The sequence below is a fragment of the Panthera pardus genome, unplaced genomic scaffold (assembly GCF_024362965.1).
Source record: "Panthera pardus isolate Hobbes unplaced genomic scaffold, ASM2436296v1 HiC_scaffold_12, whole genome shotgun sequence".
NCBI classification, from domain to species: domain Eukaryota; kingdom Metazoa; phylum Chordata; class Mammalia; order Carnivora; family Felidae; genus Panthera; species Panthera pardus.
The window spans coordinates 296,879-318,356 of record NW_026526677.1 but is presented as its reverse complement, the minus strand read 5'-3'; the positions used below and the strand labels follow the sequence as shown (position 1 = coordinate 318,356).

At 59.8% G+C, this 21,478-nt stretch overlaps 1 protein-coding gene across 2 annotated transcripts in view; it reads right to left on the bottom strand.

Moving 5' to 3' along the window:
* PTDSS2 (phosphatidylserine synthase 2) overlaps nucleotides 1-21,478 on the bottom strand; it is a 23,712-nt gene extending 2,234 nt beyond the window's left edge. Inside the window, exons 1-7 of one of the 2 annotated variants that reach the window (XM_019437569.2) lie at nucleotides 21,124-21,478; nucleotides 14,252-14,353; nucleotides 6,704-6,786; nucleotides 2,991-3,058; nucleotides 977-1,150; nucleotides 492-542; nucleotides 78-191 (exon numbers count right to left, since the gene is read on the bottom strand). In XM_019437569.2, coding sequence (XP_019293114.1) covers nucleotides 78-191; nucleotides 492-542; nucleotides 977-1,150; nucleotides 2,991-3,058; nucleotides 6,704-6,786; nucleotides 14,252-14,353; nucleotides 21,124-21,308 — 777 coding nt within the window. In that variant the 5' untranslated portion in view covers nucleotides 21,309-21,478. The remainder of the gene's footprint in view (nucleotides 1-77; nucleotides 192-491; nucleotides 543-976; nucleotides 1,151-2,990; nucleotides 3,059-6,703; nucleotides 6,787-14,251; nucleotides 14,354-21,123) is intronic. The other variant, XM_019437571.2, reaches the window with a different exon arrangement.

Sequence of the window (21,478 nt, the reverse complement as noted above, 5' to 3'; positions counted from 1 at the left end):
GCCAGGGAGGTGGTGGGCGCCTGTGGTCCCCAGTCCCATCCTGCCCTCGACCCCCCAGGGCAGATGCTGGCACTTACGTGATCCCACCAGCACTCGCTGAAGTTGGGCAGCTGGTGCTCTAGGCTGTACTCGAGGAACTCGAACATCACACTCACGATCGTGCACATCCACCAGTCACGAATCATCAGGGTCTGCAGGCCGCGGCAGAGCGTCAGCCGCTCCAGGGCGACACCCCTGACCCCCTCAGGAGCGGGGCGAGGCACTAGTCGGAGGCCACGACACCAAGGACAAGTGCGGGTCGGGGCAGGACCCAGGGTGCCCAAGCAGTTGTGCCAACTCTCTGGACAGCTGCCTGGCCTGAGCCATGGCCCCCAGACCCTCGCCCACCACGGTCAACCACTCTGAACATCAGCCTGTGGCTGGGAAGTGGCTTCAGAGCACAAGGCAGACCTGAAAACGAGGGTGTCCTTCTGACGACGAGGTCACCTTACCTTCAGGTACCAGCCAATAAAGTGCGCAGGCACAAAGCCGTCCAGCTTGTCCTATGGGGACAGGACACTGGCCTCGTGTGCGGCCCAAAGCCACTGGTCCCTCCTTCTCCATGAGCACCTGGGCCCGGTTCCTGCCTCTCTGAGCTGTGCTGACTGGATCCCAGGGACAAAGCTGGGATCCCGCACGCAGGCGGACAGCACGCCCTGACCACAGAGGAGAGCAGGTCTCCAGGCTGAGAGGCAGGGACCTGCCCCACAAGGGGGCTGCACGGACCCTTCGCCAAGTGGGCTAAGCTGAAGGGAGCCCTGGGTCAGGCAGGAGGGAGGTCAGCGCCTGGCAGGGCCCACGCCAACCCCACCCTGTCTGATCTGCAGAACGACCGGGGTTCCAGAAACATGCAGGACAGGTCAGCACCTGGGGAGCTGATTAAGCACGTGACTCCTGGCCCCACCCCGAGCACGGAGCTCCTAGGGCCCGCCTGTACCCAGACGTTGTGGAAGGGGTCACTCTCGTTGTCTGCGTCGTAGATGAGGCAGTTTCCCCCGTAGTCCCTCTCCGGCAGTGGGACTCCCAGCTTGGGGTCCACATACTTCAGAAACTGGCGGCCGTCCTGGACAGTCTGCAAGGCCAGCGCCCTGGTCAGTGAGGCCACATGCTGCTGGTGGCGACGGGAGAGCTCGGCTAAAGTCCCGAAAGCGTGCGTGTGGCCTGGGGTGTGTGGATGACGCCTCTGCCGAGTAGGGACAAACACCCTGCAGTGCAGGGACGGGCAGACGTGGTGGGGGTGGGGAGGCCCCGAGTCCAAGGAGATGCGCCACGCTCCCCACGTGGAGGCTGTGTGGGTGGGGACACAGGTGGGGTCACAGGTCACCGCTCTTGCTACTGCCCCTCTCCACAGGCCCTCCCAGAAGAAACACGACATCAGGTCAGCCTTCCCAGACACGGATACCAACAGCAGCAAACCGCCCTTTCTGGCCTTAGCGCTAAGGAGACTTCTGGGGTCGACAGACGGAAGGCTGCCTGCAGCAGACACAGCCTCACCCCTCCCTCGGGCCCCCTGTGGCCACCAGCCCACAGGGAGTGGCCCCGGGAGGCCTGCGGTCAGGACACCATCCCCTCACTCCTGCCCCAAGTACCAGACAAGGGACGAAGCAGGGCAGAGGATGAGGTCGGGTGACAGACGTCTTCTGGCCTCAGACCCGCATCACATCTGTGCCAGACAGACGCACTGCCTTGTCCTGCAACTCGACCTGTCCCCAGCTTGGGGTCTGTGGAAGTGACCCTCAGACCGTGACATCAGCCACAGGATCGGAGGCTGGGCACTGCTGTATCCAGAGAGCAGGAACCCAGACGTTCGGGCACAGCTGTGCCAGGTGCAGGCTGCAAACCCCGAGCAGGACAGTCCCGCGGCGCAAGCACCGCACCACGGAGGACACTTGGCTGACCCAGAAACGCAAACAAGGCCAGGAGAGGCGGCCACGGTAAGGGTCCCGACAAGCGCGGGTGCCGCCCAGGGTCTGGTGGCAGGAGCTCTCTCCTGGAGGGAGCCACTGGCCAGTCGTGCCGGGAAGCAGTGCTAGCAGACCTAACACGTGCTCGGGTGCCCGCGGGCCTGTCACCAGCAGCCCCGCTCAGGAAACGGCTCCCGCTCGAGGTCAAGGCCGCTCCGCCCAGCAGGAGATGGCCCACGACCCCCACGACCCCGATGACCCCGACGCCCTCCAAGGGCCCAGGAGGCACAAGCGAGCGCGCCCCCAGGGGGTTCCCACAGGGCAGGACTTGGTGGTGGAGGGAGAGCAGGTCGGCGCTCTGGGGGACACGAGCCACTGTTGTGTCCTAGACATGAGTTTACACATACAGCTGTCAACACTCAGAACCATACACCGCGCTAAGAGTGAATCTCACCACGTGGCGATAAACCACGAGAGACAGAACTGACGGGAGCTGTGAGCTTGTGAATAAGAAAGTACTTTGTAAACTGAAGGTCACCGTCTAGGTGCACGTGGGGTTGAGCAGAAGGAAAAGCTTTAGTAAAGAGACACCAGTGCCAGCAAGTGGGGAGCCACGGTTTACTACGGAGAAGGTTCCGGCCTCCCTCCGGACCATCCTGCTGCACAAGGTGCACTCGGAGGGAGAAGCCCCGAGGACTAAACCCCAGGACCAGCTAGTGGGGGTGCCGCCCTCCCCAGGGGTGGGACCCTGCTGCTCAGGGGACAGGCAGGCGTCCCACCCGAGCAGACCGTCCCACTGGGCCCCGTCCCCGCTCGCCAGCGGGGGCCGTCTGGGCAGGGCCCACACGCGGCTCAGGGCAGAGACCCTGCTGAGACGCGGTGCCCGCAGCCTTCCCAAAGCGGACCCTTCTGGAGGGCCCCCCTCACAGCCTCGCTTCCTGCCAAAGCTCCCGAGGGGCTGGTGGGCAAAGCCTGCTCGGACACCCTTCGCTTACCGGGGCCGCGGCACCGCCCACACCCCCAGATTATCCGAGAAAACCCGCTCACCTGGAAGAGTATGAAGATGAGGAACAGCTCATAGACCACGCTGACGCAGAGCCAGAACCTCCAGTAAGCTACAGAGACACAGAACACAAGCGTCAGGGGCGCCAGCCCCGCCGCTGGCCGGCAGCACGCCTGCGCGAGGCCTCACTCAGAAGCGAGCTTGGGCTGTGCCCCTGCCTCCGGCCCCGATGCCTCCGGCCAGTGCTCCCAGCTCCCCCCCCACCCCCCACCCCGGGGCCAGAAGCGGGGGCAGCCAGCGCCCTTGCGCGTGTGTACCGGTGAGACCTCTGACCTTTACCGCTGAGGAAACCTGCAGTGGGTTTCTGCCGGATGCCTTGTGGCGAGTTAAGAAAACCTATGAATCCCAGCATGCTAAGTTTTCACCACGAATGCGGAGGAGACTTCGTTTTCCTTCAGCGCTAACGCGGTGAGTTGCACTGACAACGGTCTCCAATGCCAAGCCGGAGGCTAGACCGACCCTGCTTCTGTCGAACCTTCAGGAGACTCCCATCTCCACCCGCACCGCGGGTCCCCGGAATACACACTTCACAGCTGCTGAGGGAGATCTTCAGTGTTCTCACCACAAAAAAGAAACTAATTCTGCGGGGGTGACGGGGGGCTGTCAATCACCTGGTCTACCTTAAACCCACACGTTGTTCTGGGCCAATGAAATCTTAATAAAGCAGGGAAAAAAACCACCTGTCCCCCAAATTCCTTTTATCGGCCACCTGGTTTTCATCCCTTGAAAGGGGAGGCTCAGATTTTCACCAGGGGAGGAAAGAGCAGCAGAGGAAGCATCTAAAACCATCGTCTGAGACAAACGACGGGGAGCACGTGGCTCTTGGCTTCGGCTCAGGTCGCGACCTCAGGGTCCATGAGACCAAGCCCCACAGGGGGCTCTGCGCCGGCAGCCTGGAGCCGGCTTGGGATTCTCTCCCTCTGCCCCGCCCCCCACTCACGTGCACGCCCTCTCAAAATAAATTAAAAAAAACCACAAATGACAACTTTCACCTTCCAACAACCCTGACAATCCTGTTTAATACCGGCCTAAACTATCTACTTTCCCGTTGCTTGTGTCTGCTTAAAGAAACACCACCAGCTTAGTTTTAAAAACGATTTTCCTTGAATAACAACGGTGGTGCTTACAAATGTGGAAGAGACCTTGGCCCCGCTGGCCCTGGGGATCCCAGCCGCCGGCAGGGGGAGGGAGGGCAGCTGGTAAGGAGGCGCTTGTGTGGGGCTCCGGGGCCCAGCCAGCACCCTCGGGCTTGTGAAACCTCCGCTTGCAGCTCACGCAGGCAGGAAGCACAAAGCCCGAAGGACGCTTTGCTCAAGTGCCTCCGGGCGTGGGGTAAACAGTGGACGTGACAAACTAGCCTTGCTGCCGTGGAGTCTGGGAAGAGCCTGGCAAGTTCTCTGGTCAAGGCTGCAGCAGGATCTAAAAGGGCCTGCGGTAAAGCGACTCAGGGTGCTTCCCCGCAGCGCTCGCCCCACAGCCATGCGAGGGCACCTTCCTCACGGGCCCTGTGACACTGAGCTCGTCTGCTCCCCTCCCCCATCAGAGGGCCTCCAGCTGGCCGTGCCCCACTGCCCATCCCCCTCCACCTGTAGAACCCCCAGGGCCCGCCCCGCCCCCAAACACGCAGCGGGTGCGCCCCTGGTTTCCCCGAGCACCCGCCCCACCTGCACACCCACTTTCTTCCTGCGCATCAAATCCAGCGGCCCCCGCGGCCCTCACAGTATTCTGTTTACTCCAGCTTCCAGAGGGAGCCACGCATGAAAACAGAAATCGTGAAGAGAAGGGTGCCTTTTTCACGGGCCAGTTTCAACTGGAACGGTAGCCAATTCAAGTTTCCCAACAAAGCACCTTGTTTCTGGGCCAGAAAACCCTCCCCACCGTCCCCATGGCGTGCTGCCCAGGATTGAGGGGACCACTTCCCATGTGCTCTGACTTGACAAGTTTGAGGCGTCCTGCCCGCCACGAGGGAGCAGGTGCCCCAGAGCGGGCCTCTGCATTCGGTAAATCACAGACCGGCAGGGAAGCCGCTCACACCCAGCAACCAAACCGAAAGGCAGGCGCAGCAGAGCCCAGCACGCAACATGGGAGCGGGTGACCGGCACCCCAGATTGGACGGGATGCAGGGCCTCCCAGGAGCCCAGAAGCCAAGCAGCTGCCCACCGCTGTCCGATCCCAGGCTGGGCCCAGCGCCCACAAGCGACCTGCTCTGCCCCCCCCTCCGTCCGCTGACTCTCCAGAACTCTTCCCGGCCGATCCAACAGGCACCCGGACTTTTGTCATGACTTTTGGTGGGTTTTAAATTGTTCTCTCACTCTGGCTAGTTCAGACCCTTCTGAGGCCCAGAAGACTGAGCAGGTGGGGAGCCGCGGGGCCAGGCCGTGCAGCTGCGTGCACTCACCACTGCCCCTCCGGCAGGCACCAGGCGGTGTCACCCAGTGTCAGCGTCCCAACCAGGCATCGAGGGGGGCAGAGTGGCCGGTGAGACCAGCCAGCGCAGGTTCCCCAGGCAGGTGCCCCCGAACCGCTCGGAGCACCCGGGGACTAGCTCACAGCCACAGCGCTCACCGACCCCTTCCCCAGGGCAGTCCGGTCACCTCCAGCACGGCCTAAAATAGTCCCGCCCTTTAAGCTGCTGCTTCTCCTCCCAGGACTTTGTGCTACACGAATGATCGGACACAGGCAATGATACGACTGGTAAACAAACCGGAGTGCGTTCAGATGACCACCAAACGAGCAGCCATTAAATATCTAGTTGTCAAGTAAAAAATTAGTAAGGGGGTCTTTGTGTTTCCCTGAAGTGAGGAACTCTGATATAAAACCACACAGAGTAGGATCCCATGTTTAAATGCTACGTGTGTACCATGTGCAGAAACACACTAAACCTTAACAGTGGCTTCTTCCTGTGAGTGGCTTTTGTTTCTATTTTAAAATACTTTTTGTACTTTCCAAGTATTCTACAATGAATACACACCCCTATTAAGACAGAAAAGAAACAAAGGTTCTAAGATTACAAAGGTTACTAAGTTGTAACATTTCAGGAAACCAACCATGCCTTGCCCTTAGAGGCAGCCCCTCAATGAGGCTGGAGCCCTAGACACACTGGGGCTGGGGCAGGGCAGGGGGCAGGACCAGAGGTGGGGGGCAGGGGCAGGGCTAGGGAAGAGGACCAGCAGTGGGGGGGGGCAGGGGCAGGGCTAGGGGGCAGGACCAGCAGTGGGGGGGGGGGGGGCAGGGGGGCAGGACTAGGGGGCAGCTCGAGCATTGCTCTGCAGCTCCGAGGCCCAGGGGGTTGTTGGAACTCCCTCAACTTGGGGGTTGGGGGTTAGAGACAGGAGAACTCATTGCAGATGGCACCCAGTGAGCAGGCCAATGGCAGGGCCACCAGCTGAAGCCCATGCCGACCCCGCTGGCCAGTCCTGGGGCACCAAGGTCTGTAGAAGCGGCCCCCTGAGACACAGTGGGTGGAAGGCGCACAGGGGGTAAGGACAGCTGCGGGACAAGGTGAGGAGCCGAGAGACGGGAGAAGGGGCTGCAGGAAACCCAGCCCTCGCCCTCAGCTGTGACAGTGCGCCCTGGCTGGCGGGAGGGGCTGGGAAGAGGAGGACAGGACATTCACACCCAGCAGCACAGACACGGAGCGACTGCTCGGGACAGAACCGTCACATGGGCACACACGGAAAGAGAAAGGGCGAGTTACCTGGATGAGGTCTGGAAAATGGCCCGTCTTTAGCTTGTGTGACTCCAAAACATAAGAAAACCAAAATACTGGCCACAATACCTCTGCAAACAAAGAACAAACAGCCCCTCAGTGTGTGTCTCCCAGGCGGGAGGTTGGGGGTAGGAGGGACCCCAGGATGCCCTCTGCAGCGACAGCCCCTGTCCCCAGGGAGGGAGGAGGCCGGGCCTCGTGGGCGGGGGGGGGGGGGGGGGGGGGGGGGGCGCCCAGGCCAACTGCCAGAGGCAGACCCGCCCTTGGGACGAGACCCTTGGTGGAGGCTGTGTGTCGTCTAGGTGGCAAAGCGGTGCCCACTAGTGTGTGTGCTTCCCATTGAAAGAGCCCCTGAAATTCCACACGTGACCACCCAGGGCACCGAGGGCCCACCGAAGACAGAAGGATGCCAGGGTCGGAAGGCTCTCTGCTCCCGCAAGGCAAGGGCAGCACCCCCCACGCAGTCCCCACGGGGCTAATTCACAACAGGACCAAGCAGACGTGCTGCAACCACACGTGCACAGACACACAGACACGTGCCTGCACGGGGAGGGGGGGGGGACAGGAGCAAGGAGGACACGCAGACAGCGGTGCTCACGCTCCGTTCACATGGCCACCGCCCGCCCAGCGCAGGGTCTGAGGGGGGCAGTGCCGCCTGCCCTCCCCACTGCCGGCAGGGACGCACATCGCAGTTTGCAGCTGGGCTGCTGCCCTCCAACACGCATGATGCGACACCACACGCCACACGGGAGGCCGGAGGCGTCGGCCTGGAAGCACCTGCTCCCCCCCCCCCCCCTCCCCCAAGAGCGCCCAGGGTCCAGGGCAGGCACCCGTGAGGCCGGGCCCCACAGGACACCGCCTGCCAGCCCCTCCGCTCCTGCCCACCCCCGTGTGGCCAGGGTGTGTTCCGATCGCACCAGGCAGCATGCTGCTGTGGGTGTGCAGAGTGGTCCTGTCCCGAGTAGGACAGGCTCCCTGCTCCTGCCGGCCTCCGGACCACAGTAAGTGTGGAGGGACAGACGGACACTGGCCACTGCGCTCAGCAGGGCGGGACCCACATCCCCATCACAGGGGCTGACACAGAGGGCCCGTGAGGTGCCCACTGCTCAGGGCAGGGTGTGGGGAGGCGGGAAGTCTGCAAGGGGCTGCCTGGAGGGGCACACAGACCCCCACTAGGCAGCGCTCCCAGTGTGACACCCTCCACCCCCAGGAGAGGCCCCTCCTGGCACGACCGAGAGATAGCTTTGGAGCCACGGGTGACTCCCAGAGAAGTCACCACCAGAACAGAACGAGGGAGGTGAAGTCTCAGGGCGCCTGTGCCCCACCTGCCCTCACCAGGTCAGACTCTCAATTCCAACCTCGGTTGTACATCTTACGGCAGTGTTTAGGGTCACTTGGCAAGATCCGCGAGTCAGGTGAAGGATGTACAGTATCCCCCCCACTCCCTGCACCCAGGTCTGCGTTAACACCCGACGTGAGGATGGGGCGTCTGTCACAATTTACGAATCCACACCGGTACATTAACCACAGTCCACTGTTTTCAGACTTTCTCACTTTTCATCCAAAGTCCCTTTCCTGGCCCAGGACCCCACCAGGACCCCCGTGACATTCGGGGTCAAAACCCCCCTGGGCTGTGACAGTGCCTCAGGCGTTGTTTTGGATGGCCTGCAGTTTGAAGACCGGTCAGGTGCTCTGGAGGACGACCCTTAGCGAATGCCATCTGCCGCTTTCTGTGATTTCGATCTTGTTTTTGGGAGTAAGATCACATCACACCGACATGATCTCTGACGTCCCCTGGCTGGGACACACCTGTCAGGTGCCCTCCCTGCTCTGCTCTTGGGGGGAGGGGTCCCTCTACACAGCCTGCACGCAAGGGCTGGGGAGCACCTATGTTTATCTGGAATTTATCTACACGGGCTACTTGTCTCTTCTCCCTCACTTACTTTATCATTTATATTGGCACGGATTCACGGATATGCATTTTATACTCTGGATTATAATGTGGTAATAATTTATAGATTTTTTTTTTTTTTTTTTGCTCAAATTGTATCCATTTACCTACTTTGACCATTGGGAGCCCTTTCGATGGTCTCCTGTATCAGAGCTTTAACATAACCCCATCTGTGGGGCGTTGTGCTTTTTTCTGAGCACTTTCTTTCTGGCGCTAGACGACCCTCCCAGACCTTCCTGGCATCTCCTGCCCCAGGCCTGGGTTCAGCCATTTCTCTGGGAGCCCCTTCCCAGAGCCCAGCCATTTCTCTGGGCTCCTTCCCTGGAGGATGGTCTTGGGAGCCACGTTCTGGGGGGTGACGTGCTCCTTGCCACTTGGGCATTATAGCTTCTGGGCCTCTCGGCCGATAGTCAGAGCTGTGTGTACAAACCGTGCAAACACACAAATGAGAAATGTTTCTCTGCGCAGCCAGCTGTACCTACGTTAAGCTAAACACGAGTTCTTACTATGTCTCCAACCACCACCCGTTACCCCAGGGCCCATCCTCCCCTCGATCCCCTGTAACCTCCCACTCAGCGGTGAGACCGCACGGGGCTCCCACCGGCCGCCGGCCACGTACTCGGTTGTTCCACTCCAGGACGCGGGCCGCAGGATCAGAACCGGTCACCTGACCCCGCCGGGAACGACTTCGTCCACTGGAGCCCGGCGCTCGCGGGCGGGTGCCCTGCCTTGAGTCTTACGGACTCCCGCCCCTTCAGCGAGGGGGTTTCACGCGTTTGTAACACCCCGAGAGTCTGGCCACAGTCTGCATCCCTTCCTGGGTCCCCGACGTCCGAAATTATCTTTCCTTCACTTGTGAACATTAGGTTTACTCTATGTTGTTGAGTCCTGTGGACACTGACCAACGCAGTCACAGGTCTACCATCATAGTTATTGTACAGAACACTCAAAACACTCCCCACACTCCCCAGCGCTCTACCACTGGCTCCCCCACTGCCCTAGAAACCAGTGACCTTACCACCACTGCACCTTTACCAGAGTCACACGGTTGCAGTGTGCGTGGCCTTTCCACATAGCTTCTTTCACTTAGTAAGACGCGTCTGAGTTTCACCTACGTCTTTGCAGTGTTAAAAAGGAGACAGCAGGCCCAAAACAAAGTCACTTGGGCTGAGCCCCATGTCAGCAAAGCACGACTCAATCCCCACCCAAACAAAGTGTAGTATCGGTCCCAGGAGCGCAAACTTTAACCGGCCCACATGGGACTAGCTGGCCCGCAGCCCCCTTCTGCCCCCTCAGGAGGGTGACCCTGCCCCAAACCATGTGGTCTCTGTTAATGACTTCCTTCACCGCCACCCTTCTGTCTTTAAAAAGCCTGGCAGAGTCCCTTCTACTGCTGGATGGGACACCGCCCATCCATCAATCACTGAACAAAGCCAACTTGATCTTTAAATTTACTTCAATTTTTGTTATCTGACAATGGCTTCATACCTCATTTCATTTTGCTGCTTAATAACATTTCATCGTCTGGATGTACCTGTTTCTGTTTATCTGTTTACCTACTGGAGGGCACGCTGGCCACTTCCACATTTGGACAATTAGAATAAAGCTGGTACAACATCCACGTGCAGGTTTTTGTGTAGACACGAGTTTTCACTTTAATTTCGATAAATACCTACAAGTCCAATTACCGGATTCCATGGTTACAATAACTTTAGTTCTACAAGAGACTGTCAAACTTCTGGTGTCATCTTTGAAAACCCAAGATCGCCAGATTTTCTACTGTCTTTTCAGGAAATTGTACAGCTTCATATTTTACACTTTGGTCTATAAACCTTCTCAATGAATTATCGTGAGAAGTGAAGAGCCCATATCCAGTCTCCTTTCTCGCAGGGAACTCTCCGCTGTTCCGGGACCGTCTGTTGAGAAGGCTCTCCCCTGATGCCTTTGCTCCTGTGCAGCGACGAGGCGACTGCATTGACGTGGGCACGTACCTGCACCCCCCAGTCCGTCCCAGCCGAACGCTCTGCCGACACCACACTGGCCTCGTCACTGCAGCCTCATAGCGAGGCCAGCTGGTGTCGTTCCTCCAGCTTTGTTCCTCCTCAGTGTTCGGAGTACGTTGTATCTCCTGTGTGTTCTAATACGCAAAGTACGTTCACATTTTACATGTAATAACTTACGTATCTCTGTGCATACACTGTGTACATGCATGCCATCGTCCCAAATGTCGCCGATGGGTAAATGGTGACGATAGGGTGAAGCCCATCCACACAGCATACACCCCCAGCAATCCTGCCCCACCGATGGACACCGCAACGCGGACGTCACGAGACCATCATGCCCAGCGGAAGAAGCCAGACACAGTGTGCAGGGTGGGTGACTCCGTGTACACGAAACGGTACAGGAGACAAGAGAAACCTGTGGGGACAGACGGCCCGTGCGGAGGGCTGTATCTCCACAGGTGTGTGCATCTGTGGAAACTCACCGAGCCGTGCTCTGGTTAGACACATGTTGCATTAAATTACTGGTCGATAAACTTGACTTCAAGAGAAAAACAAAACCTACTCCCCCAAAGTAACAGGACTTGTTAGACCCATAAAAAGAACAATACACACAAGCTGAAATGGAGAGCTTACAGAACACAAGCCAACTTCCTACTTTTTTAACGACGTACTCATTGGGTTTTTTTTAACAGCATAATTTTTAGAAGCTCTTCCTTTACACAAGACATAAGCCCGAGCGCATCGAAAGCTCTGATGTGCTACCAAGGGGCGGGGCTGGGGCTGGGGCTGGGGGGCTGCCCGGAAGTGCCAGCCTCAGCCAGGCAGGCGTGCTGAGCTGGAGGCAGGCTGTGTGCCCATGTGTCCACACACCCAGGAGATCCTGGGAAGCAGCAGCAGAGCCACGAGTGGCGCGAGAATGGGGCCGAAGCAAGGCCTCCAGGGATGAGCCAGGAGTAGGTTCCAGGCACCACGTGCAGAATTACGGGGCCAGGAAGGTGGCTCTTCTCTGTCCCAGGAAGGACAGAGACTGTGAGCTACGAAGACCTCCAGTGTCCCCAGGACACATAACTTCAGAGCAGCAAAGTGTCCAGGAGCCCTCACATCCCCACCCCCCTCAAGGCCTCTCCTTCAGTGACTGTGCACAGGGGCTGCTGGGCGAGGGCCCAGGCACCTGCTGCTCACTGTCCCAGCCACTCGCGTGCAGGGGCGGCTCAGGATAGGAGCCAGTACGGGGCCAAGAGGTGGGACGTGCCCCTGGGTCTAGGCTGGAGGGGCTCCCTGGCAGGTGTCCGATGAGTCAGAACCCAGGCCTTGCCCTTGGAGGGCACTCCGAGGGTGCCCTGCATGGGCCCACTGTGGCTGGGGTTGTGCCCTACCTGTGACAACTCTTGCCTGGTGTCATTGGAACTGCTCACTTCTGGCCTGACCCCACAGCCAAGGGGGGACACCTCTTGAATGTGACCAAGTCCCGCTTTCTTTCTGGTCTCTGCCCATCTGGGCCCAGCAGACACCTGGCACTAACAGACAAAAGCACAGAGAAGGCCACCTTCTACTTGGAAATGCCCGCTGAGCACACTCGGGCTCCCACCACAGCCTCCCTGTCTCCTACAACCACAGGTTCAGTGTCCCTGATGAGGGACCCGCCACAGTGAGGGCAACCTGGGGCCCCCCAGAAGGGCCAAGCTCCCTCTACTTCTGGACCCCATCACCCACACATGCTGCACCGAGCAGCCCCCCTGCACCAGTGGGACACCAAGTAATGGGCAGTGCCGTGTGCAGACGTGCTGGGCCCCAGGCTGACACCCAGGGCTCAGAAAACAAGAGATAGACCCGGCAAAGCCGCCCGGGGGACAGCGTGAGAGATGCAGGAAGGCGGCCCACAGGGCGTGCAACCAGGAGCCAGGGACACGGTGCAGGGACAGGGCGCAGGGGCAGAGCCCCCACCCTCTGGCTGTGGCCTGGGAGACAAACTGGGGGCTCTGAAGCGCGTGCACTCATGGGCGGCCGCACACAGCTGAGAGAGCACCCGGCGTCCTCACGGGCTACTGATGCCTGAGAGCAAAGAACGGTGCTCAGGACGCACTTCTGGGCCGGCGCTAACACCCCTACTTTACAAGCCTGGCCCCACCAACCAAATCTGACCTCCGGTCCTCCGGCGCTGCCCTCTGCCTCTGTCCCTGCCCTGGTGCCCGTCACACCAGGGCAAGTGGGTCAGAGTTGCAACAGGGGCTTCCCGAGCCTGGGGGAGTCCATCCAGTGCAGAAACCTCACGGGAATCTGCTCTAAAACCAGCGAATCTTCCTCACACACTTCTGAGAGTGGCCTCAGAATCCGTGGGATTCCAGCAAGGGACACAACCGGCCAGCGAGTCTGGAAATAATACCGCAAAGGCAGCACCCGCTTCCTGACCCGCACAACGGCATCATGCCCGAGAAGCCCACTTAAAATTTTCCAAAAGCAGCAGTATCAGAGCTCAGCGCAGCAGGAGCACACACAAATCTGTACACTCTCAGACGCCCAAACTCACAGGCTCTGTGGTCCCGTGATTTATAATAAGAAACACTTGGCCTCCACCCCCGCCCCGCCCCACCCCTGGCACAGAGCCCCTAAAACCGCAGGGATTTCTGAAGGGCTAAAGGTTTCTTGTGTTATGTAACTGAGGCGAGTCTCGGACCCTCACCTGAGGGTGAGGACTGGCCGTCAGGAGAACCAGCCGTGGGACTGGAGGGCTGGAACTCCCTGTCCCACCCCCTGACCTCCGGGGATGGGAGAGGCGCTGAAGGCTGAGTCAAATCACCAAAGGCAACGGGACAGTCACTCATCCTCCACAAGACCCAGGGCACCAAGTTTTGAGAACTTCTGGGTTGGTGAACAGGTGTAGGTCAGGGGAGAGTGGCGTGCCTGGAGCGGGCTCAGACGCCCCAAGCCCTCAGACCTCGCCCCGGGCACCTCTCACCCCTGGCTGTCCCTCACTTACTTCCTTTTTAATCAACCGGTGATCTAGCAACACGCTTCCCCGAGTTCTGTGAGCCGCTCTAGCAACTTAATAGTACCAAGAAGGGGGTCACAGAAACCTCTGATTTGCAGCCATTTGGTCAGAAGCACCGGTGACAACTGGGGCATGTGGCTGGCACCTGCAGGGGTGATGGGGGGTGATCTTGCAGGACTGAGCTGAACCGTAGGACACTCGGGCAGGGTCCAGGGCACTGCTGGTGGGATGTGTAGGGAAACCATCCCTCCCGCCAGAACTAGTGACCAGGACCCCTCTTGGGCTCCACCCCTGGAGGCGCTGAGGCACATTCTGGTCTGTTACTCGCGCGAATCCCTCACTGGCTGCAGGTCCACGAGGGGCAGCACCCTCAGGAGTCCTGAGACAGGTGGAGGAGGGGTAAACACAGCACAGAGCTCCAGGAGGCAGCCTGGGAGAGACGCTTCGGGCACACGCGGCGGGGACACCGGGAGCCCGGCCAGCCCGCGAGTGCATACTGGCCCCGCGAGCCACAGGCCAGCCCGCGGAGAGCAGGGACCCCCCCACCCAAGCACGCCAGGTGCCTGCACCCGCCAGGCCGGGGGCCGTGTTACCTCTTGGTGTTATAGGCCGTGTCCCGAGGCGTCTCCTCCAGCAGAGTCACATAGCCGAGCACACAGGTGAGGATGAAGAGCACCGTCAGGGTGTGGGCGCGCCTGAAACCCAAACACACGGCTGGCGTCAGAGCCCGGAGCGCTACCGCACCTGGGACGCGCGGGCACAGCCGCAGCTCGGAAACCCCGGCCGGGAGCCGGCGGCCGGGCGGGAAGAGCGGTGGCGCGGTGGGCGCCGCGGGCTGTGGCTCAGAGGAGGCTGCGGCCCCGCGGGGTCCGGGGTGGAGGCGGCGGGCAGCAGGTAAACGCGGCGGTTTCCGCTGAGCAAGATACGACCAGCCTCACAATTCGTGAAGCGACCACATCCGGGAGCTCCGAAAGGACAGCCCAAGAACACGGAGAAAGGGACCCCCGGACCCAAAGCGAGACGGTGCGTGTCCGCCGCGGACAGACACGGGCTCCGGCCCCGTCCGTGAGCCAGCGGACGGCCTCCCCGGGAAACAGGGCCCGCACCGGGCAGGCACCCGGACTGCGGGGAGAGCGGCTGACGCCGAGACTCCAGGCACTACCCTGGCTCTCCGCATCTGACACCTGCGAGTCCTTGGGGAGGACGCGACCCCTCCGCGCCTCGTGTCCTCATCCCTGAGTGAGGATGCTTCCACATCCAGCACAAACGTCTTTCAGGAACGAACTGAACACTCTCTGGGCAGGAAAGAGGAGACAGTAAGGAGAGAAGCAGGGCTGCTCCAAGAGTGCTGCCGGAGGCAGAGAGAAACCAGGCTGCCGCGAACGGAAGAAGGGCAAGAGAAACGGCGAAACAGGCTGTTCTCCGCCCCGGCTCTTCAAAACGTGTCCGCCCACGGCAAGCGGCCACTGTACCACCGTGATGGGGCCGCCGCGGCCGAAGGAGACGCTGCACGGATCAACATGGACTCCATGTGGCAGATGTGGTCTCCCGGACGCGGAGACCGGGAAGCGGAGAAGGCTCACTGCATCCCCGCGGCAACAGCGGAGACGTAACCCAAACCGACACGTTGGCTGGCGGGGGGCGCACATAACCCACCCGAGGCGCGGAGGGGACGGGGACGGAAGCAGAGACCGGAAACCGGCAGACCCCACTGCAGACTCATCACTAACTGACCGGACATCCCTAAAACACCTGGATGATGGAGGCTGTGCCACACACAGTACCGCTCAGCTGTTGGGGGCCTCAGGCACGCCGAGAGGCCAGTCTCCGGGACGCACGCACCACACGACCCCACTTACGTGGCCTTCTCCAAGGCCAAGCTACGAGGACAGAGACCGGGCCAGAGGCCGGAGTGAGGTCCTGTTCTGTGCCTGGCCCGTGACGGCGGTTCCAGGAAGCTACGCGCACCAAAGCTACAAACAGATTCACCGTACAGCAACTTACAACAAAACGTTACGAATCGACCATTGCTGGTGCAAGGTCAGGATCCAGGGAAGCATGCCGGGAGAGCCGGAGCGGTCTACAGGGCACGGGGCAGAACGCCCGTCCCGTGTACCTTCGAGAAGACACCACCCAGAGACCAGCACAGGTAAGGAGCACAGAGCAAGAACCGGCTGGGCCCAATTCCTGTCCCAGGAGTTCTCAACGGGTTTCTCCAAAGGGTGCATGTTTCCGAAGTGGCAAGTTGTTTCCCCACCAGTGACAGGTCGGACCAAGGGGCTCCAGGCCTCCAGAACTGGGAGAAGTGCCCACAGCAGGCAGACCAACAGTGTGCAGGGTTCATGGGAGCACCTGCTGGGAGCCATCTGCCTCGGAAAGGGACGGGACTGTCCCAGGGGCCTGGCCATGGGCCTGCGCGGCCACCTGGCCCAGAGGGTTCCCAGCAAGGCAAGTGTCTATGAGAAAAGGGATGGGAAGGAGCCCCAGCCTCAGGGAGGAAGGAGAGTAAACTAGATTAACAGCCCACCAACTGGCATCAGACTTGCAGAAGGAAAAACAAGCTAGTCAGTTTGAGGAGAGACGACCACATGGTCTGGAAGAGACCCGAGGGGCAAAGGGAACACCTCGTTGATCCGCTGTGGCCCAGGACCCGTCCACGTGGCTTCAGGGACATCAGGACGCCAAGGTGCTGTGCAGGGGCCCGCTGGGCACCCCCCACCCCCCCAACTTCACACACAGGCACCGGGTCCTGCCAGGATCTAATTAACACACAGCACGAGAGGCACCCTGCAGGTGCCCCACCGAAACCGCATCTCTGGAGCACAGAAGCTTTTGTCCCAGGACTTAAAAAATGACTTCAACCCTCTGGCTTCTTTCGTATTAATTTCCACAAACACGATAATCTTCCTATCGTTTCTCTGGGCTAAGACACATTCCCTGAGGAGCCCCAGACAGCTCCAGTCACAGATCTTTCCATCCTCCGAAAAAACACAAGGATTATCTGAAAATGAAAAACAACTTCTTGTCCTTTGAAATAAATGTTCCCACTGTCACTCGGTCAGTCACCCCCGGCCCTGTGGAAACAGGAATAAGGAATAAGTAGGCCTCCCTCTGTCCCATCCGAGGCAGGAAGGAGCACAAAGTCCAGGACCCAGAGGTAGAGCACAGGGCACCAAAGTCTCGCAGAACAACAGACTTCAGAACTGCTAAGGTCAAGTGCTACTAGAAAGTAAAATTTTCATTACTAAATTATGATGAAATGCATCTTTACGAAGGCTCCCTCCTTCTGTACAGCAAGGGGACCTGAGCAGACGCTTTTCCAAAGACACAATGGCCAACAGACACGTGGAAAGGTGCTCGACGGCACTCATTATCGGGGAAATGCAAATCAAAACCAGTGAGCTGTCACCTGACACCTGTCAGAACGACTAGCGTCAAAAAGACAAACCACCAGTGTCGGAGAGGATGAGGAGAAGGGGGCCCCACGCGCTGTCGGTGGCGCGAACTGGTGCAGCCTCTGCAAACAGTATGGAGGTTCCTCGAGGGACGAGAATAAAGTTGCCGTAAGACTCAGCCATCCCACCACTGGGGACTGGAGGGAACAAGACGCCAAGTTGGAAAGACACACGCTCCCCTAGGGAACTGCTGCGTTACTCAAACAGCCCAAGTGCCCACCGACCGGACTGGACGGAAAGGAATGTTACCCAGCCACACCCAGGAATGAAATCTTGCCATCGGCAACACAGGTGGCCCTCGAGGGCATCGTGCTGAGATCAGTCGGAGAAAGACAAACACCACGTGATCTCTCCTACGTGTGGAATCTAGACACAAAACCCAAACTCACAGATAGATTCAGAGGCACTCTGGATGAAGGCACAAACGTAGGTGCAGACTACCTGCTGTCAGGAAGACGAAGTGGGGTTTGCATGGTCAGGACTCGATCCCTGACACAGCAGTCACTACGGGCAGCCGGCAGCGGTAAAGGGAAATGCCAGGTCGGCGCCCAGGACACAGAATGCCGAGAATTCTTTCAGACCACCGCTCAATCCACGGCCTGCGCTTTCCTCCCATTTTTCCCTGTGAACTCTACGTTTCCTGCTCTGACAGTCTTCCCTGGAGAGGCAACGGGACCCAGTGGGAAAACACGGATTTTGGTCATCAGCTTTGCCACTCAGTAGACTTGCGGTCTTGAGCAGCTTTCTTCGTCTTTCAGAGCACCATTTCCACGTGTGGAACGCTCGGGGAGACCTCCTGTCCCTCCCAGACGCCCCCTGTCCCCCCTCCCTGGTGCTGGGAAGACCAGCACATCCTCTGGGTCAGTGGCTAATAGAGAACTCAGGGAGCTCTGAGCGGCCGTAAATCCCGTGACTCTCCAGTCACTCAGCAAGGGCGAGGGCGTGAGGACAGCTGGCTCCCTGCCACGATGAGTGGAAAATACCCAGCCGTCAGTCCCTCTCTCGAGATGACCACGCTCATTATGCCAAGTGGGCAGGAAGGCAGGCCCGCCAAACCAATTAGAGAAAACACGAAGGTGTGGCTGGCACACTGAGAGCACAAGGCAGCCTCGGCCAGGAAAGGCCAAGACCAGAGGGCCTGCCCCAGGTGTGCCAGAAGTGCCTGCGGCCACGACACTGACCCTCCCCGGCTGCTGATCAACATGACCAAAGAGGAATCCGCTGCAGAGTCAAGCTTTCCAGATCCGGGCAGAGCTGGCAAACCCCTACCCCACAATGACTGAGAAAGGCATTTTCCAGAACCCGGGGCACCGAGATCACCCCTGCGCACTCTTGCTGCTACTATCGGACACTGTGGACAAGAGTCCTGGGGTCGCCGAGAGTGCTCACCCAAGGCCCAGTGTTACAAGACACAAGCACACGGCAAGCACTCCCACAACGTCACAACCGTCCCTCCCCTCCCTGCTTTAGGAGCTGGTTAGGAAGTGTGCCAATCCGGTGGCAATTCACCCACCTTCCATCCACAGGTGGCAGCGTTCAGTAGCACCTCTCCAGGACATCAAGTCTCCAAGTGGCTCCCAGAGAATCTTTAGAAAACGAGGGCTGACACATCTTTGTGCCGTCCCTCTGAGTCTGCGGTCCTGCTTCCCCCTGGATGTTCTGCACCAGAGGACCACCACAACCAGTAGAAGACTTGGTGTCCTTGCCACCACAGACCCCGGCAGTCCTCACGCCCGCCCCCTTGGGCCTTGTTTCCGGGAGGCCAGCCTCAAGCTCCAAGGCGCAGGCAAACCCTGAACCGAATTACACAGCCCCTGGCCGACAAGGGATAACAAAGACACTCCAGAGTCCTCCTACGTGGCCGTGCACAACCACCATCACTGGGCATCTTTGGGGAAAACCCTAAAAGTAAGGTTTCGAATCCTGCAAAAGTTCCTTTGAGTAATTCTGGAACAAAAAAATCATTTCCACAAATACTAACTTTTAGTCTTCACAGGAGGTTTTGTACCATTCGTTATTAAAACTCTCTCAAACACAAAATAAAAGTTTTCAAAACCGTAACACATCAAGTCAGTGAAGAGAGACTAAAAAGGTGGCGAGTGGCTAAGCTGTACAGGCAAGAATGAGTAATTCTCACCAAGCAGGCATCTGGTTACCTGCCAGGAGAAACGAGAAGTTCCTTCCCCTGTACAGGTGATGGGGGGCTTGGGACGCAGCAAGGGCCTGCACGGACCACAAAGCACAGCACCCCTCACACCCGCGGTGGGGAGGCAGGAGCCCTCCACCCAGGAGATCCACGAGGCAGGCCCCTGAAGCTAGCCAGCCCTGGCACACTTCCTCCTGGAAAGCCTTCCAGGCCCCCAGCAGCCCTCCTCATAGGTAAACTCGGCTATAGCAGGCACCTGTGTGTCCAGTACCCGACTGACCAAGCACCTTTGTGCACAGGACCCGAGGGCTGTCGTGGGCGTCTGCCTTTCACTGCACGAGGTGAGGCGTGTGCTCCCCGGTTCCTGCTGGCGCATCCCCTTCAGCCAGTATATCTCGTGATTCTGAGGCCCCAGGCTTACGCCAAAGTCTAAGCTTCCTGTTTGGTTCTCTGCTGCAGTCCCTAGAACAGCAACGGGCACCCAGTTGGGGCCCCCAAATATGTGCACGAGCAGGAAACAAGGACAGCCGCCGTGTCCTAGGATGAAGCCCTCCCTCCTGCAGCCCGAAGGGGCGTGCTCACAGACACAGCTGGTGGAGAGGCCTGGCCTGCATGCCGCAGGCCCAGCAGGTCCAAGGGTGCTCCGGTCTCTAGCTCAGGGGCCACAACGCCCTGGATGAGGCATGCCATCCCTGTCTCGCTCCCACGGGCTCCGAGGCCACCTGAATGCACCGTGTCCCCAAAGCAAGGCTGAAAGCCAACCCTGCACGGCAGCGGCCAGCACCCACAGGGAAGACACCAACGTCGTCCAGATGCAGGGCTGCAGCCCTATCAACACCCACCACCACCCTGTACCTCTCCTGAATCCGAAAAAAACCACGACACCCATCCGGCCCCACGCGCGCCTCCTCTTCGGTTTCTGTCCCTGCTGCGGCACCCTCCCCTGAAACGTCCAATTACTCCCGTCAGGCTCTCCGCATTCCCCGATCAGACCTTCCGTGACAATCCCACAGTCCGGTTCTCTGAAAAGCTGCCTCCACGTGGCATTCCCTTTGCAGCTGGAGGCCACATCTACCTCCCTCTGTCCCCCAGGGCCTACCGCAGGCCTCAAATGCAGGCACTGTATTCTTGACAGGAACTCAGCATCCAGCAAAGAAAACCAAACCCCAGCCCTCAAGAAGCATGCTGTCTAGTACACGGGGTTTCTCTCTCTTACAGAGCAGCAAGGAGGCTGGGGAAGGTGAAGGGCTAGTCCAAGGTCACAGAGCCATGTGGCGTAGGAGCCACGCCTGGGACCTCACATACAGAAGTGCCCAATTCAGCATAAAGCAAGAGCGTGAACTCTTCCAACACAGGCTCGGGGCGGGGGGAGCGGTCAGGAATGCTCCCGGGGGCCTCTCCCTCCCCAACACCCGTTGAGGCAGACTGCGAGCAGCCTGACGCCGGGGCCTGGCTTGCAGACAGCGGTACGGGGGTCGAAGAGCAGGCTCCGCGAGAAGCCCCTGAAAAGAGACAGAACCCTTATTTGACAAACAGCCGCTCAACTCCTGGCACGTGGGAAGGTGCTCGCGCTAACGTTACTGCTACGCGCTGGGGGGAGAAGCCGATTCCGCACGACGCAGGCGCTGCGAAGAAACAAGATGACAGCGGGCACAGGTGAATTTGGGACAGGAAAAGCCTCTCCGACATGACTCTGGAGCCTACTCCTCCCGGGATATGGGGCAGGGGTCACAGGTGCCGGGCGGGACCGCCGCGAGGGACCAGCCGCGGCCGGGCGGGTCTCGCAGGCGCCCCTCCATCCCAGCACGACGTGCCCATCACCCTCGCGCCCCCCGGGCCCCCCCCGCCGACCGCCGCCCCTCACCAGAAAAAGGTGTTGGTGCCGTCGTCGTAGACCTCGGACTCCGTGCTGCGGCGGCCCGCGCCCGGGGGCCCGCTCGCTCGGCCTGCGGTCGCGCCGTCGGGCGGCTCCTCCAGCGAGGCCTTGCCCGCCGGCACAGGGGACCCCTGCCGCGGTCCCCCCGCGCCTCTGCGCTCACCCCTCCGCATGGCGCCAGCCCAGCCGCTCCGCCCCGCGCCTTGACCCCACGCACAGCGGGTCACCGCGAGGGCGCGCTGCGCACGGCGCGAGGAGCGCCGGGAAGGGGTCGCGGCGCTCCCACGGCGGGGTCTTGGGAGAGCAGGGGTTGGGGGCGGCTAGGAAAGGGTGGGCGGTGCGT